Source organism: Melozone crissalis, unplaced genomic scaffold (genome assembly GCF_028551555.1).
Source record: "Melozone crissalis strain CALT ecotype California unplaced genomic scaffold, PUWL_Pcris_2 ptg000002l_1, whole genome shotgun sequence".
Lineage (NCBI taxonomy): Eukaryota > Metazoa > Chordata > Aves > Passeriformes > Passerellidae > Melozone > Melozone crissalis.
In genome coordinates this window covers 22,975,278-22,993,260 of record NW_026535780.1, presented here as the reverse complement: position 1 = coordinate 22,993,260, position 17,983 = coordinate 22,975,278, and the positions used below count along the sequence as shown (strand labels likewise).

The 17,983-nt window shown below is 41.8% G+C and overlaps 1 protein-coding gene across 1 annotated transcript; it reads left to right on the top strand.

Annotated features, from left to right (window-relative positions):
- Positions 1-2,020: 2,020 nt before the first annotated feature.
- PABPC1 (poly(A) binding protein cytoplasmic 1) lies at positions 2,021-17,572 on the top strand. Its single transcript, XM_054290090.1, has 15 exons — positions 2,021-2,304; positions 6,882-7,075; positions 7,169-7,284; positions 9,084-9,223; positions 10,488-10,582; positions 12,103-12,240; positions 12,337-12,432; positions 12,847-13,119; positions 13,307-13,400; positions 13,566-13,676; positions 14,641-14,795; positions 15,220-15,304; positions 15,471-15,601; positions 15,897-15,992; positions 17,133-17,572. The coding sequence occupies exons 1-14, from the start codon at positions 2,112-2,114 to the stop codon at positions 15,987-15,989; spliced, it is 1,914 nt and encodes a 637-aa protein (XP_054146065.1). The 5' UTR covers positions 2,021-2,111; the 3' UTR covers positions 15,990-15,992; positions 17,133-17,572.
- The last annotated feature ends 411 nt before the right edge of the window (positions 17,573-17,983 follow it).

Here is a 17,983-nt window from a genome sequence, read left to right as displayed (position 1 = left end):
AACAAAGCTGTCACACTTTGCATGGAGCACAGGGGAGATGCCAGCTCTGCCGTGGCTTCGGTCACCTCCAACAAGAGGCAGGGGAACTGCAGCAGCTGCTGAGCGCTAGTGGAACCTTCACACTTGACAGCAAAATTCCACAAGTACTTCCCCCTACGGCTCTGCTTAAACCCATGATGGCAAATGCTAGTCAAAGAGAAATAAATCATCATCCGAAACATAAAACAAGAAAACAAGATGCGAAACTGCAGACCATTCTTTTTCTTTGTGTTGAAACTGTGTAAAGAACAGTAAGAAAACACTAAGAAAAACTACATTAAATGTAAAAGAGCAGTTACATGCAGGACTTCTGCAAATCCATGATCTGGCTTCCTGCCTTACAATGGCATTAATGTTTAGTGTTTAGTGCAAGTATTTTACGTTTGTTTAGCAGGAATGAAACACATTTTATTTGATTCTATTATTTTGTAAGAATCTGAAACACAAATAACTAAAAAGCCCCCTAGAATTCTAATTGATAGGAAAATATTTTCCTTTCTCACAAAAGGATTAATGTTTATTTCAGACTAGAGAAGCCAACTAAAAATAAAACAAGGTCTTCCAAACCCCACAGGATTGCTTTGGTGTTTAAGGAAGTACGAGAGGCAGCACTTTGTGCCATGGTGTAATTGACATGGTGATATTCAGCCAAAGGTCGGACTCGATGATCCCACAGGCCTTTCCCAACCTAATTCGTTCTGTGATTCTGCGTGCGATTCTCCCTGAGAAATTCCGTGTACGGCACAAGTCACGACGCTCGCATGGCAGGTTTCCAAAGGCACGTTCGGAATGCGGGCTGGCACCACCTCCGCAAGCCGCCCGGGATGGCGGCGGTCACCTCACGCACCCACAGAGCTGCAGAGAGGTCCAGCCAACTCCCCAGGCCCTCCGACCTACAGCCCGAACTTCTTTAGCACAGAACACAGAGATAAAACACGCCTAACTTAAGGAACGACCAGAGCAGAGTTTAAACGCTAATCGCGCTTTATTCCCGGCCTAGTGACAACATTCCAACATTCATTCCTCCCGCAGCCGCGCCATCTCCGAGCCCTGCTCCCCCCACCCACCGGCTCCGTCACCGCGCACGCGCCGAGCGGCGCCGCGAGCCCCGCCCCCTTCCGGCCCCTAGCGCGCGACCTCGCCCCGCCCGCGCGCTCCCCCGCGCGGCCCGGCCAGCGGCGGGTGGGGCGCGCGGAGCTCGCGAGCGAGCCGGTAACGCCCCGCCCCGCGCCAGCCGTTGGTCCGCTCGGCACGCACGCGCCCTTCCGCCCACCCGCCCTCCCCCAACCGCGCACATGTGCGCTCCCTCCCGCGCGTGCGCCCTGCCGCCGAGCCGCCCCCACACTCGCACCGCCCCCCGTGACGCCAGGCGGACGCATGCGCACTCCCCGCGCGGCCAACCCTCCGGCCCGGCCCGCCCGCGCGCATGCGCCGAAGCAGCCCCTCCGCGCCTGCTGTCGCGCGTGTCCCCACCCCCTCCCGCAGGTGCGCCTGCGCGGTGCGCGCGGCGCGGTGCGTGGCGCGCCGCGCGGCGGGGGCGGGGGGGCGGGGCGGGTATATATAGAGCGCGGCCGGGGCGGCGGCCGCCCCCTTGTCCCCCGGCCGCCGTCGGAGCTGTGTGCGCAGTGCGTGTGCTCCGGACCACCCGGACACGCCGGCCCGGCCCCGCAGCACCATTTATTACTAAAAAAATATTTAAAAAAGCCAAAAAAAATCCAAAAATCTTTAAAAACCTTTTAAAAAAATAACCCTCTTTCCTCATCCAACCTTCCCGACAACCTTTCTGCAAACGGCCGGTTTGATATAAAATAACCCGGTGAAGCGAAGTCCCCGGACCCGGCGCAGCCGAGAGGAGACACACAGCGAGCCCGACCCCGCCGAGCGCAGCACCCGCCGCCGCCAGCTCCACCCGGCCCGCACGGCGCGACCCGACCCCCGCCCGCCCATCCGCCGCACCCGCCGCAGCCGTTGAGTCCGAGCGGCCCCGCGCCGTCTTCGCCGGCCCCGCTCGCACCGACCGCCGCGGCCTCCGCCTCGTCAGCGCCCCCCCCGCGCCGGGAGACGGCGGCAGGATGAACCCCAGCGCCCCCAGCTACCCCATGGCCTCGCTCTACGTGGGGGACCTGCACCCCGACGTGACCGAGGCCATGCTCTACGAGAAGTTCAGCCCGGCCGGGCCCATCCTCTCCATCCGCGTCTGCAGGGACATGATCACCCGCCGCTCGCTCGGATACGCCTATGTCAACTTCCAGCAGCCCGCCGACGGTGAGTGCCGGGCCGCGGGCGCCGGCGGAGCCATGTTTGTCCCCTGCCCCCCTCCCCGGCCGCCGCCCCGCATCCATTTTGCCGCCCGGGACGGGGCGGACCCGGCGGGGCGCGGGGGGAAGTTGGCGGTGAGGCCGCCGCTTACACGCGGCCCGGGCCGCCCGCGCCTCGTGGCGGCCGGAGAAGCGGGGGGGGAGGCGCTTCCGCGCACCGAGAGCGGCCGCGGGGCCCCGGCGATGGGCGGGGGAGCGCCCGGGGAGCCCCGGTGGCCCGGCGGGGCTGCCCCCGCTGCCGGGGAGGGGATTGTGGATGAGTGTGCGGGCGGCTCTCCACGTCCGTCCGAGATGAAGGGTAGCTTGAGGAAAGCATGGCAGTCATTAGCACCTTTTAATAACCGCGCAGCGCTGGGTGTGTGTGAGGGCGCGGGCAGCAGGCCGGCAGGAGGAAGTAGGGCGCACCGGCGTGGCCGGGCACTTGCACAGGCGGCCAGGCCGGAGCGTTTGTTCAGACACCATGGCAGGTCTGTCACGTGCGGGGAGGACATGGAACCGCTCGGGCCTCCTTGTGCTTCTCATGGAGCTGGAGCCCGAGCTCTGCTCACATTCGTGTCTCTTCGCAGTAAATTCTCTGACATTGTTTCTCCCAAGCCGCGTTTTTATGAAACTTGTTTTTTCATGAAGTGTTTTCACGCTGCTTCTCCAAAGTTATATCAGTAAAGAAACTTTCTCTGCAGTTCTGGGCATGTTGGGAAACACAGTGTGATCCATTTGGAGGGTGTTTCACTTGTAACTGGTTCTAGGTTTTGTGGAGTCCAATTAAAAATAAAAAGTAATTGGCCAGCTAGAAGATACGTGATTTCAAATACAGTTAAGCAAACAGTTTTCCATTATAATGGTTTTATTTTCAAGCATATGAAAGTGAGATACTTAAATTGCAAACATTTCAAGCAATTAGGTTTAACTGGCTTTCAGAGTTAGCTTTAGCATATAGCCATTATCAGATCAGACTTTGGTGTACCGATGGTATCTGTATGTACGTAGTAAAAGTTACTGCCTCGTCTTCTTAATAGGCAGATACGCCACCTGTTATCAGCTCTCAGTTCAGAGAGCTTTTGATTTATTCAGCCATGCTTTAGGATGAGACGATTTGAATGGTTGTTTTGACATACTTCGCTTTCATTAAATAAAAATGTCTGGTGCAGTTTCTCAGAAAAATAAGGGGTTAGCACAGGTCAGAACTGTGATGTAATAATGTCAGGGTATAAGGTGAGGGTGATTTAAATGCTGCTTCTCCTTAGTATTGACAGACTTCCATAAGGGCTGACTTTATCACAATTTATCATTAGTTGTGCAGCCAGTGCATTTTGTGACTTGGTTTGTAATTTGTCAAATGTGGGAATAAATAGAGCTTTTTCACCTGAGCAGTGCTTAATTCAGATTTTGAATATGTCTCTTAGAAAGATGCTGTTACTCCAAATGTTGTGTTTTTCAGGCTTTGGGAGACACACATATTTTAGTTTATAAATAGTCCAGTTAAGCTAAAAGTATTTGTCATCTTTATCAAACCTGCATCTGGTACATATCTGGAAGCAGTTGTTTAAAATATGCTTCAGTATTATTGTGAAATTATACTTATTCAAGATTTTCAGAATTTTATATTCTTGGCACATACCTAGAAAGCATTTGCTGGGGACTTTGTGTAGGCTTTTTGTAGTCTGGGGGCTTTTTAATGTTGATTTACAGAAACCTTGAACTAGGAGTTTTGAGGATAAATGGTTATTCTTACAATCATCCTGGTTTTATTTTGATTCCAAACTTTTTATTGGCTTTGATTCCAAACCTTTTATTGGTTTGGCCAAATTTTTAGCTACATCTCAGTCCATGCCTATAAACAGCTAGTAACAACTACCTTGGTTTTGAAAAATAGCTTTGAAGGTGTGCTTGACATCACCAGCTGTCTTTAAACGAGGGATCTCAAAGCTCTTCTAAAAACTAATTAGGCCTGATGACACATGTGTGAGGTATGCACATATGTCAGAGTTGTGACTTTCCTGAATTTGAGTCATAGTCTGGAGTAAAACTCAGGCAATCTGTTTTAATCACTAAACTGGAAACATTTTTGAGTAATCTGAAACTGCATCAGAATCCTTTGGATTTTTAGAATGGTTATGTTTCCAGAAGGTTTTTTTGTTTCAAGCTGCTGCTGTTTACCTTTAGCACAGGTTGGCATTAAGTGTATATTCTGAGTGATTTTGAAATTGTTAAAGTGGACTGTCCAGTTGCTCACGACTAAAATGGGAGCTGGTGAGTCATTGAATGAGAGCTCCAGCAGAATCAGCAGAAGTGCAGCCCGGTAGGTGTGTCCAGCTCGCTGCTGAACGGAGCTGCCTCCTGCACCGGCACAGCCTTCTATGACTGAAATGGAATGAAAGTGAGCCAGTTTCACTCGCTGGGACTTTTAATGGCAGTGCCTTGTACCTGGTCAGATGGAGTCTAGTAATGTTTTTCAAATCTACCATGGAATGACGATGTAGTGTCAATTCGGCAGAAAAACTTAATTTTCTTGTATTTCTGTTCCAAAGGAGAGCTGTTGAAGTTTCCATGCTGTCCTCCTGGAGAAATTGCACTGGTCTAAGACACGGGCTCGCTATTTGTTAAGGGTGATAGTACTTGCAAAGGACCCATGGACCCACTTCCAGTCGGATGGTTGGGAAATGTGTCTAGGAACACGCATTTTTGAGGAGTGTCAGGATTATTCTAGAAGCAATTAGCATGAATTAGAAAAGCCTCTTTTCAAGCAAAGGAAGCCCTGTTACTACTTCTGGAAATAATGAACTGTTTGTTGCTGGCACATCCATTGGTGCTGGCAGTAATAATTCCAATGACTTCCAGGACAGTAGTGAAGTCTTACAAGTTTCTGCTCTGGCCAGTCTGATATCCACAGGGTTTTTTTTTTCTTTTTTCCTTTTTTGGTTTTTTTTCATCCCCTCCTTTCCCCCCCACCCCCCCTTGTAGTATAGAAACAATGATTTTGATTCTATCTAGGTTGCCTTCTCTCTCCTGCTTAATTTATATTAAAGTTTTTGAAAGCTTTATTAACATATTTAAGAGACTGGCATCTAGTTTTTGTGGCTTCAGTTTAAATAAGTTGCTGATTTGCTACTGTCATGTGACTATGGTAATAGTATCAATAATCTTTTCCCCCATTAAAATGTTAATGTCCATCTGTTTATATGTCTTCAGAGAATACAATCTTAAAATTTATTTCTAATCTGAAAATGTCACTAGAAAGGATATAAAACGTGGTATATCAGCTGAATCCCAGGATCACTGCAAATTGTCTTTGGCCATGGCATGCAACAATATAGCTCAAGACAAAAGCAGCACCTAAAGAGCAAAAACATTAAATAAGGATTTTCACAATGTGATAGGCCCTTGGTCCTCCTGAAAAAAAAAATTTAACTGACATGATTGCTGTATTTAAACTATCACTAAGCTGATTTCAGTCTTGTTAACATCATATTGTTTTGATATTTGCAAATTACAGTGAAGTGAGTTAGTACCCGTGGGTGTGACTTCAGGTATTTATTGGGACTTTTTTCAGTGTTCTTCCAGACTTACAGGAACAGGGATGAAAAGGAACTGCTGTACTTGGAACTATTGCTCTTTTGTGTTTAAATACACAAGATGAGTTATAACATCACAGACATGTCTTGTGGCTTTGAAGAGACGTGTGAAAAATGAGCAAGTCTTGATACTTCCCCATCTAAATACATAAGAAATTTTACATGCAGAATTTGAAAAGTTAGTTATAGAGTTCTTCTGGAAAAACTACTCCATTGGAGTAACAAAACGTGGTTTACATTACCCTGGTTTGCTGTTTAATGCTTGCTCCTTCATTGAGCTCATATTTATTTCATTGTGAGCTTTTAAAATATATGTATCATTTCAGATTTTCTAAACTAAGTAAGTGCCAGTTTTGAATCTCTTTGAACTGTCTCTTGCTCAGAATTTCATTACAGATCTTTCTGGTCACTGAGGATGTTCTGTGGAATAACTGCATGAATAAGGCTTGAATATCTGTCTAGCAAATAAATTTTGTCAGTTATGGGGTAGTATTGGTGTTATAGGTGTTCTTATTATGTTAATATTTGCAAAAGGCCTCATACAGGCACAAGCTGTACCCCTAAAAGCATTGTCATTGACACAATATACATCTGTGTGATATGGGAGAAGCCACTGGTTTTCACAAATGTTAAAACTTCATAACAGCTTCCACTTGCTGCTTTTTCTTCTGTCACCATAGCATCTTTTCATAGATCTAGTCTTATGGGCTAATGAGATTTCTGCAGCTTTCTCAGCTGACTTGTGCTCCTTCTGAAGTGCAGCTTTTGCTGATGAGTTTTTGCCAGTTCTTCCTTGCATACAGCAGAGTACACCGGAGGCTTGCGTTTGCAGCTTGGTGATGGTGCTGGGCTTGAAATCATAAAAATATTATTAAGAACTGTACTTCAGCTGGTATTTGTGTGCTTATTAAGATACCTAGCATTTCCTACTAATTCCATACTGTTTTTCCAGCTGAACGAGCTTTGGACACCATGAACTTTGATGTCATTAAAGGCAAACCAGTGCGCATCATGTGGTCTCAGCGCGATCCATCTCTGCGCAAAAGCGGTGTAGGAAACATCTTCATCAAAAACTTGGACAAATCAATTGATAACAAAGCTTTGTATGACACATTTTCTGCTTTTGGGAACATCCTGTCTTGTAAGGTTAGTGGAAAATAAAATGCATTGACACACAGACTCCTCAGTTTATGCTGGAAACGTTCCTTGGGTATTACAACAAAGGTTTTTCATTAATAGGTGGTGTGTGATGAAAATGGATCCAAGGGTTATGGATTTGTGCATTTTGAGACACAAGAAGCTGCAGAAAGAGCTATTGAAAAAATGAATGGTATGCTGCTTAATGACCGCAAAGTGTAAGTACATAAATCAGTATTTGGGGATCAGCAAGCTGAAATTCATTTTAGGGCAGACAAAGATTTAAAAGCTTACCTAGGAAAGGAAGGTTGTTCTGAAAACTTCTAATTTTAAGAAGATGTAGAGTTTTAGTGCTACAGATTTTAAGAATTGTATCACCTGCTTGTTCTGGAGTCAGTCCAAGGTCAAAAAGACAAATAACGAACTCCAGAGGAAGAAAAATCACTGTATTAATTGTCTTACAAGCCAAGACTTTAATGAGGATTTGGGATCTTCCCTGGTTTTCTGATCTTATTGGTCTGAGAGAAAATGCAATCCATTGAGTATTCTGTATAATACATCCTTTATAACAGTTGTGAGATAAGTGTATTATCCATATTTTGGAGTGAGCTGATACTTAGCACTAAAGGCTGCTTACTTGGCACTAAAGAGTGGTCAGATTAGACTAATATTTTTGTATGAATGTCTGTTAATAGGCATATCTAGGGAGTAGAAAATAAAACTTAAGGAAGTGTAATGCTTTAAACGTTATCATTATTCTACATTGTAGGAAAAAAATGTTATTTGGCTACTTCTTTAATAATATTTAGGCTGAGGGAGTGAGTGTGCTTCACAGCTATGCCTAAGGGATCATTATGGTGCTTGGTATAATTGCAAAAGAACAGCTTTCTAGATACTTAGGAGGGTTTGGAAAAGGGATAATAGAAATCAGCATCAGTTTACTGTCATGGATTATTTTTATATGTAGAGATGGATAGGCCAAGACACATACAGGGAAAACATATATTTTGAAACTTTAGTTTTCCTGCTTGTTCTGTTCTTGACTGACATATTGTGGATGTTTTTATTCAGCATCCATTGTTATACAACTTTAAATTAGTAAAAATGGTCAACATGCAGTCACAGCACAGGAGTAAAATATATCATGACAATTTTGCTTTGAATTTCTATTCAGACTAGTCTTTTAGAAATCAATTAAATCACTTCACTAACTATCCAAATCTGCTGAACACATTGCACTTCCATTCTTACTGTACTTGATTTCTATAAATTAGGTGAAATTGTCAAAGTTTAAAAATTACTGATATGCTGCTGAATTGCATTTTTCTAATTTGTGACTATAAAGTTAGAGCCTACAATAAAATTTGAAAGAAGGAATTTGCTACAGTCAGAAATCAGTGTCAGCCATGTACAGTCTGCTCTAAGGCATGTCCTTGGGCTGCAGAATGTTATGTTCAGGTTCTGTTCCTTTTCTGCCAGTATGAACTAACCTTTGGTGTTCCCAGTCAGTTTGCAACAGTATTTGACTCAAGAGCAAGTTGAACTGTTTATTTCACTATGCCTATAAACAAAGTCTTTGATACAGGCTGGGGAGGTATCCTAGGGAGGGAGGGCAGTTAGTTAAATATCTCTTGCTTAAAAACTGAATCAGAGAGCAGTAACTGCTTTTAGGCTGCTTTTAGGGATTATGCCGTTATCTAGAATTTCTGTTCAGCCTCTTAGTACTCTTTCCATTGTCGAGCTCTTGTTGTCAAAGGCTGTTTTATAAGAGTGAACAATTTCACCAATGGCTTGAAAGCATTTTCTTGCCTTGTAACTGGGATAAACGTGCTGGTGTAGCAAAGGACAGTGGAGTTGTTTTTCTGACTTTTATCAGAAATATTTTATTCAAAGAATTTCATACCGATAGTGAACAAGACTGATTAGGAATCGAATACAATGCCAGAGGATTAAAGTAAATTTTTAAACCTTGAGACACTTGCTTTAATCTGTATTACTCTGTTCTTCCTGCAACCAGATTTGTTGGAAGGTTTAAATCCCGCAAGGAACGTGAGGCAGAGCTTGGAGCCAGAGCAAAAGAATTCACCAATGTTTACATCAAAAATTTTGGAGAAGACATGGATGATGAGAGACTTAAGGAACTCTTTGGCAAGTTTGGTAATGTCTTAATGTTTATATAAATACAAATGAACTTCAATTTACTACATGTATCTTATCTGTACAGTGCCTTGAAATACAAGAAATCAGGGCTGTCTGATGTTGATGTAGAAATGTAATAAAGGTTACTGAAAAGTGGGTACTTCCAGTTTCAGATTCAAAAGTGCAGTAATACCTGAATTTTAAATAGGCAGAATATCATATTTAATCCTGCCATGAGAACTGTTCTCAGTAATCTGGAAGTAATGTGTCTATGGGTTCTGCAGTGTTCTCTGGTTTGGTACAGATTGATTTTATAAATGCACCTACAGGATGTGTGACTAATGAATTTGCTGCTGCTTCCATTGACCTGCAAACTTCCCTCTGTTATTCAGTTGCATTGTGGTGGTTGACCTAATAGAAAATTATAAGGAACTATTCCAGCACCAAGCTATGAGATTCTGCCTTGATCCTCAGTTACACACAGGGCAAAATTATGGGGAACATTTGATTATGATGTAGTAATGCATACGATGTGTTGCCATCAAAATAGGAAATGGCACATCCCTTAATGCCATTAGAGGTTCTTAACGTTTTATTTTCAATCTCACCTTTTTTTTTTTTTTAATTTTTTTTCCTGTATGCTTTTGCTGTTCTCTAGTGGATATTATGTAAAGCAAGGGAAAGCCTTGTACAAGAGATACCCTGTAGCAGCCTTAAAGAGCACAAACAGAAAATTCCTTTCTGCTCGTCAAGTATCTGTGGTTGAAACAGTAGCGAATTTAGTTGCTACAGCTAAATTGGCTACTTCCAATTGAGTCTTTGAACTGCAATTTTTCAGAGGTTATGAAATTGCTGAACTAGGATGGCCTTTCACCAGGATAAATAGTGAAAAGTATACCTAAATGCAAGGCCTTCCTCTAGCTTTTTCAGTACCTGCTTCAAAGCATGGAAGCACTAATACTTTTCAAGTGTTGTAATTTTTAATGATGAAACAAATTTAATTCACTTTCAGGTGAAATTTTCTTTCACTTTCAGGTGAAATTTTGGTTGAAAATACATTAGAAAAGAAATTCAGCATGATGGACTTCAGCCATGATGGCTGAAGTCCTTCAGGACAAATTAATAATTTCATATTAATGGATGAAATTTGCTTGATACTATTAGCGCAGGAGTCCTTTGTAATACGAGTGGGATAAACTAAACCTTATCTTCTAAAGAGAATGTTCAAAAGGTGAGAAGAATACACTGTCTATGAAGCATAAGTATTTCGTTCTCTTTTTAGGTCCTGCTCTAAGTGTGAAAGTTATGACTGATGAGAGTGGAAAATCCAAAGGCTTTGGCTTCGTTAGTTTTGAACGACATGAAGATGCCCAAAAAGTAAGCTTTTGGACTTAATTTTAGGAATCCTGTAACTGAGGCACAAATAATGTTTCATTGAATGATTAAGTTTTTTAATTGGTCAAGGACACTGCAAAAAGAAATGCTCACTGCCTAAATTACTTAGCAGAGTTTCTGTCATTTAGAATGCTTTCCTATGAGCAAATGTCAGTTGGTCTGAGAAACCTGTTAAGATACTCTGGTACAGCTGGAACTAGTGTAGAAATGGGGAATCTTGAATAATTTTAAAACCTGTTGTAGTTGGGCTTGAAGGTCTCAGTGATATTTGGACTCTCACATGCTGAGCAATATACAGCATAGTAAATTACTACATCTCTGAATCACTGAGTCCAGTTTGGTTGCACAAAATGTTTGTGCCTTTCTGCCTTCTGCACAGAAGGCAGAGAAAGAATTGTGTTTTCTGCATAGTCAGCAGGAAAGCTATTAATTTTGTAAAGCATGCTTGGCATAACTGTGAGAAAATAGTCAGAGCCTTGTAATACTGGTTTTACTCCAAAGGGTAACTTTGGAAAATGGTCCTTTTTATTCGTGTATATGTCTATATCATGCCAGTATGCTGTGTAACTTAAATTTTTGTCAACTGGTTGCTTTGATATGTCAGTTTACTGTGACAGTAGGGACATAGCATCAGGGAAAGAATGCAGTACAGAACAAACAAAGTGTGCTTTTCAAAAGGCATTATGGTGATATGTCAGTACTGCAAGTGTACAAGCGAGAGATTAGAACAAATCCTGTCTGTCATTAGAACATCTTCATTTTTCAGTCTTGCATACATTAATTGATGAATAGTTTCTCTTACTGTAGTCAGAATCACATGTTGGGTGTTTTAAACAACATAAAATTCCAGTATCTGTAGAAATGTGTAATGGCTTTGATCATAAACATATACAATAAACTGGTGACTTCTGGTTTTAAATTAATTGAGAAATACATGCCAGAGTTTTTACATCTGAAGAGTTGTAACTCTAAACAGTATGAAGGGAAGAAGTTCACATTTTCATACTTCTAATTATTTCCTTAATGAAGGACTAAAAATGAAAAAAAAGGCTGTACATATCATCTGTAGCTTAACGTTTAGTATAGAAAGATCTGGTAGATATTACACTTTCAGGTGTTACTTTTAAAGGCACAACTAAGGGAATTAAAGATTTTCAACTTTATTTGCTTACTCTTTGCTTTTTTCTGCCATTAGCAAAATAAAGCTGGAGAAATAGTTCTTGTAACTTGGGTTTTTTCCTCCAACTTCATATAAAAAAAGTGGTTTGCATCCCTTGTGACTTGTCTTCAACACGACAGAAGCATACTTGGAAAGCAGTTTTCATGTTATCATAAGTGGGGAAGTCTTGGGGTATTTTGTTTCAATTAGTGGTATTTTAAGATGGATTAGCTCTTTTTCTAGAATCCTTATGTAGATTTTTAATTTGAATTGCATTTTTTGTGTATCTGAAAATTGCTGGAATACAAAAAGCGCTGCTAACTTCTTGTTTGTCAATATGAAGGCTGTAGATGAAATGAATGGGAAAGAGCTCAATGGAAAACAAATCTACGTTGGCCGGGCTCAGAAAAAGGTGGAAAGACAGACGGAGCTGAAGCGCAAGTTTGAACAAATGAAGCAGGACAGGATCACCAGATACCAGGTTGAGTTTTAAATCAAGAGGGCTAGCTCTATTATATGATGTTCTGAGATTTGCACAGAGCAATTACTTTTAAAAATAACTTGCCTGTTTTCTTAGGGTGTAAACCTTTATGTGAAAAATCTTGATGATGGGATCGATGATGAGCGTCTCCGAAAAGAGTTCTCCCCATTTGGTACAATCACTAGTGCAAAGGTAAAGTTTATAGATGGTGCTCATCTGTTCTCTGACAATGAGTAGTGATCTGTCACCAAAGTGAAGTTTCATTCAGGAACGGATGTGACCCACTGTAAATGTGGGCATCAGCTTGATTATTGTACATGTCAGGTTAAACACCATATGATCATCCTTTCTTGAAATAAACTAAGTAGTGAGACTGGTGTGGGAAAAATTACATCTTTCAGTGCAATATTGTGCTCATTATTTAATGAGATTTTCACCTCTATTTGGGTAACAGTTAGCTATTACATAATAATACTCATTTATATAAAATATTCAGTTAAACAAACCTGTGGTCCCGCTTCTAATAAGCTGAAACAAGGAACTCATGCAAGTTAAATAGGTGTGACACAGGAGACTTAGTTTTAAAACTAAATTTTGTACTGACAGGTGATGATGGAAGGTGGCCGCAGCAAAGGATTTGGATTTGTATGCTTTTCATCACCAGAAGAAGCCACTAAAGCAGTCACAGAAATGAATGGTAGAATTGTGGCTACTAAACCATTGTATGTAGCTCTAGCCCAGCGTAAAGAGGAGCGCCAAGCTCATCTCACCAACCAGTACATGCAGAGGATGGCAAGTGTCAGAGCAGTACCTAATCCTGTAATCAACCCCTACCAGCCAGCACCTCCTTCAGGATACTTCATGGCAGCTATTCCTCAGGTACATGTAGAGATGAGTAACTGAATATTTTGTATTGCACATAAAATCTGCTTAAATACAACAAGAAATAAAACTGTTAGCATGTGTCTGTGATTTCAGCATTTTAATCTCTTAGTGGGAGGGTGCTGGGCTGTTCAGCATGCCCTTCACAGACCACAAAGTTAAGTGATGTTGTTGTGTTTGGCAGACTCAGAACCGTGCTGCGTACTATCCTACTAATCAGCTCGCCCAACTTGCTAGACCTAGTCCTCGCTGGACTGCTCAGGGTGCCAGACCTCATCGTAAGTCACTTCTTCACCTCTTTCCAGCAATTGCTGTAAACTCAGTAGCAGTTACCTTTGCACTTTCAGATAGATTTTCATGGCATTGCTGTATAATCTTCTGTTTGTCATGTTGTCATCACTCAGTGTTTCAGCAGGTAACAGTATCTTTTTTCTAAACCGCAGCATTCCAGAACATGCCTGGTGCGATCCGCCCGGCAGCACCCAGACCACCGTTCAGTACCATGAGACCAGCTTCTTCCCAGGTTCCACGAGTCATGTCAACGCAGCGTGTTGGTGAGTTTGATTTGTGCAAGCTTTAAGTATTGGACTTCCATTCCAATTTTGCTGGTTCAGCATGATCTTGCAAAATAAACATTTGTAAGTTTAATATCACATGTGATATTCCTAGTGAATAAGCTAATATCACCTTCTAGTAATTGCCTTAAATACTGTCCCAGCAAAGACTTCAGCTGTGATCCTATCTCTTCAGGATGAAGCACTTACTCTTCTGTGTGCTTCAGTAATACTGTAAGGGTTACTTCTGTCATTTCTAAACATAGCTGCAGCAATTGTAATAATAGGTTGCATGTAGAAATATTGAGCTGATACAATTTTAACTCTTACTAATTTTTTTCTATTTTACATGTACATATTTTATTATTGTGAGCCAATGTCATGAATGCAGAATCTGCACATCACTGAATGAACCAGAATTGACTGTAATCATTGAATGGTTTGGGTTGGAGGGAACCTTAAAGCTTATGTATTTCAGTCTCATGCCAGAGGCAGGGAACCTTCCACTAGACTAGGGTACTCAGAGCCCCATCCAGGGTGGTCTTGCACATCTCCAGGGATAGGAAGTCCACAGCCTCTCTGAAGGTGTAATTCTCCCAGAATGTATCGGTCAGCCATTTACTTGCTAAAAATATATTTTATAGGAATGACTGACATAATATGCTCAGGAAATCAAATGTCCTTTAGCTTATAATGAAATTATATTAATACTCAAAATTGATTTTTTTTATAATGGATCTTTTTCCAGTAGCATGTAAAAAGGACAGTTCATGAATGAAGTGACCAGAAATCAGCATCCATTAAATTTCAAGGTTTGAACCTTTGCACGTGACAGTTGACAATACTATTAAGATGAATCTATGGCACAATACTTAAATTAGGTATTTGATTTAAGTTGGTTTGTTGGACAAAATAATTGTAATAATAATTATTCATACATGGAATTCTGTTCCTATTTTTCCAGCTAATACATCAACACAGACGATGGGCCCACGTCCTGCAGCAGCAGCTACTGCGGCCACTCCTGCCGTGCGCACGGTCCCGCAGTACAAATACGCCGCGGGTGTTCGCAACCCCCAGCAGCACCTCAACACGCAGCCCCAGGTTGCCATGCAGCAGGTGTGTGCTCTGGGAGCTGCTCTGGGCTTTTCTCATGTTCTCTGCAGAGGAAGGTGGTGAGGGTGATGGCAGGGCAGTTCAGGCTATGCATCATGGCGGTAGAGTAAAAGCACTAGGGAGTTAAGAATGTTTGAAGTTCACCTGGGACAGGATGTGATCCCATGTTGCTTTGTTCTTTTCAGTTCCCTCATACCTTAGCCTAAATTCTTGTGTTTGCTCCTCCGTGGAGCAGTTTTTAATAATCTTCAGCATCATCACTCAGCTCTAACCAGTAATATTTGATTGAATAGGCATAGTTGTTAATTTCTTTGATGTTTCTGACACTGTAGGCATTGTGTATGCCAAGTTGGGAAATACTGGTTGTTTGAAGCTGGAACTAATTATGAGCCAGGGTTTAATTTTCAAATGTTAACTTAATTTGCAGCCTGCTGTCCATGTGCAAGGTCAGGAACCCTTGACTGCTTCCATGTTGGCTTCTGCCCCTCCACAAGAACAAAAGCAGATGTTAGGTATGTATATGATACCTTTCTCTATGCATTGTAGCAGAAGGGCAGTTAAAGTACACTTTTTCAATCTTTAAATGAAGAGTAAATGGTTTTAGCAATAAACAAGTTTGTTTCCCTTATCCCTGAAATTTAGGCTGGATTAATCCCTGACTAACTTTCTTCTTTCTAGGTGAACGTCTATTCCCCCTTATTCAAAGCATGCACCCTACTCTGGCGGGTAAGATCACTGGGATGTTGCTGGAGATTGACAACTCTGAACTCCTCCACATGCTCGAGTCTCCTGAGTCTCTTCGTTCGAAGGTGGGTGCACTTTAGCCTTGCACTGGTTCCACAGGTGGTTAAGGCTACACTGATCTAACAGTTGTTGGTGCTGGCACAGTGGGGCAGCAGCAGTGCAGTGGTGGCTCAGGCCAAGAGTATCCTCTTTCAAAAGGTGACAGTGATTTACATTGCATGAACTGGAATTGTAATGTTCTCGTTTTTCTACTCAACAATGTAGGCATTGTTTATATGCATAATTTCCACTGTATTATTAACTTAAATATACAAAAAGTGCTGAGCTTCCCTTAATTAATTTTTCATTTGTACTTAACAGGTTGATGAAGCTGTAGCCGTACTACAAGCCCACCAAGCTAAAGAGGCTGCTCAAAAGGCAGTTAATAATCCCACTGGGGTTCCAAGTGTTTAATAAGTAAGTTTGGACACTGTAGTTCCATAGATTGAGTAAGGCAAGTGTTTGGTCCACGGCCTTGCAAGCAGCCTGTGTCCAGACTCTGTGTCATGTGCAGCCAGAGGAAGTAGCAGCTATGGTAAACAAGCTTCTGTGCTCACTTGGTTAGCAGAAGCTACTGACATGTCATTGTTTCTAACAGCACATTTAGCTGGAATTAGCTCTAGGCATGTGTGCAAAAGCAGGCAGTTCTGTCAAATGCTGCTATTCGTACTATTGAGAACAACTTGTGGAATTAAAATAAGCTTAAAATGGTACCCCAACTCCCTTTTTTCTTAGAAATTAAAGAACTTATTTATACTGTAGTTTGTACATACTTATCAAATTCTAAAATTGTCTAGTAAGTGAAAACTAAACTGTATATTGTCTTGACTTCACATTTGGGTGAATTTAATGTCACTTAAAATAGTTATTTTTCTTCATTGCTTTCTGTGGGGCTGGTATCTTAACTGTGCATGACAAAGGCAAATGGTGGTAGCTTAACAATTTTGACAGGGAAAAAAAGTGAAGTTGAGGATAAAAAGGAATTTATTATCTCTTCTGTCTAGTTAGGTTTTGCCTGTGAACTTGCTTTCGACATTTGTAGCTATCATTTGAAGGTGCCTGATTTAACATTTGATCGCATAACATTGTCCTTTTGGAGGCAGAATTTGAGTCATGATCTTTACCCATTTCTGTTTCTGCAGATAAGTGCTGAATAGATTCTCTCCCCTAAACTAAGATGCCCATACTTTGAGACCATTACTCCATCTGCTCCATGATGTTTTAGTAACTGGAAATTGAAAATCCTGCTAGGGTAGTTATTTGATGAGCCTTGACAGTAGAGCTACCCCGCAGTCAATTGCAATAACATTGTGCTTAAAGCAGTGCTGTCTGAGGGACTGTCCAGTTCTAGAATCAATGTTGTCTTGCCAAGGATCAGACTTCTGAATGCTTTTTGTGTCCCCTGAAAAGTGGGAGGACCTCTGATATTCTATTTCTAAAGAGCTTTGGTGTCATTGAAACAATGCAAGCCCAGAGTGCTGCATGGTGTACAGTAGTAGAAAACATACAAGGTGCTGCTTTTGTTTTAAAACATAACGATGTTGTTTTTCTTCGCAGAGCTATCCGGGACTACAATCTAGAACTTCGCTTCACCGAAGAAAAAAAAATCTAAACATGGAAAAACTATTAAATATTGAGAAAAACATTGCAAAATATAAAATTAATAAAAAAAGGAAAGGAAACTTTGAAGCTTACGTACAGAGCAACGCCGGGACTAGCAAAACAGATGCTAGTCCTAGATTACTTATTGATTTAAAATTTAAAAAAAATAGTAAAATAAAAAATACAAATTAATGTTTTATAAACCCAGGGGAAAAGAATTTTCAGCACAGTACAAAAATTTAAAGCATTCCTTTCTTTAATTTTGTAATTCTTTACTGTGGAAAAGCTCAGATTATCACCACTGTTTTAGTTGACAGTGAGAATTGATAGCTGAGCAAAGAAACATAATTTGGATTATAAAATTCTTGGTTTAATAAAAATTCCTTAAACACTGACTTGCTTGTGATGGTTTCTTTTGTACAGTGTGCTTTTCATAAACTTGTCATCCAGAATGCCAAGTTAGAATCCCACTCTCTACAGTATGTTTTGGTGGATTGTAGAGAAGATAAGACTACACCTGCAGACTGTCTTCTAAATAATAGAAGTGAAGGGCAGGGTGGGGGAAGTGTTTGGGTTTTTTTAATAAATTGCTGCTTGATCTGAATCTGATCTAGTGTACAATAGCACAGAAATAATTCTGTCTTCATTCAGAGCTGATGGGGTCTTCAGGTCAGTTTGAGTCCCTAAAGGGGGTTGGCAGTGAAATGGCCAAAGGCACTAAAGTGAGAAGAGGCAGCACTTACACATGAGCTGTTCCATCTGCTACAGAACCATATTGAGGTTGGGAGTTTTGCAGGATTAATACT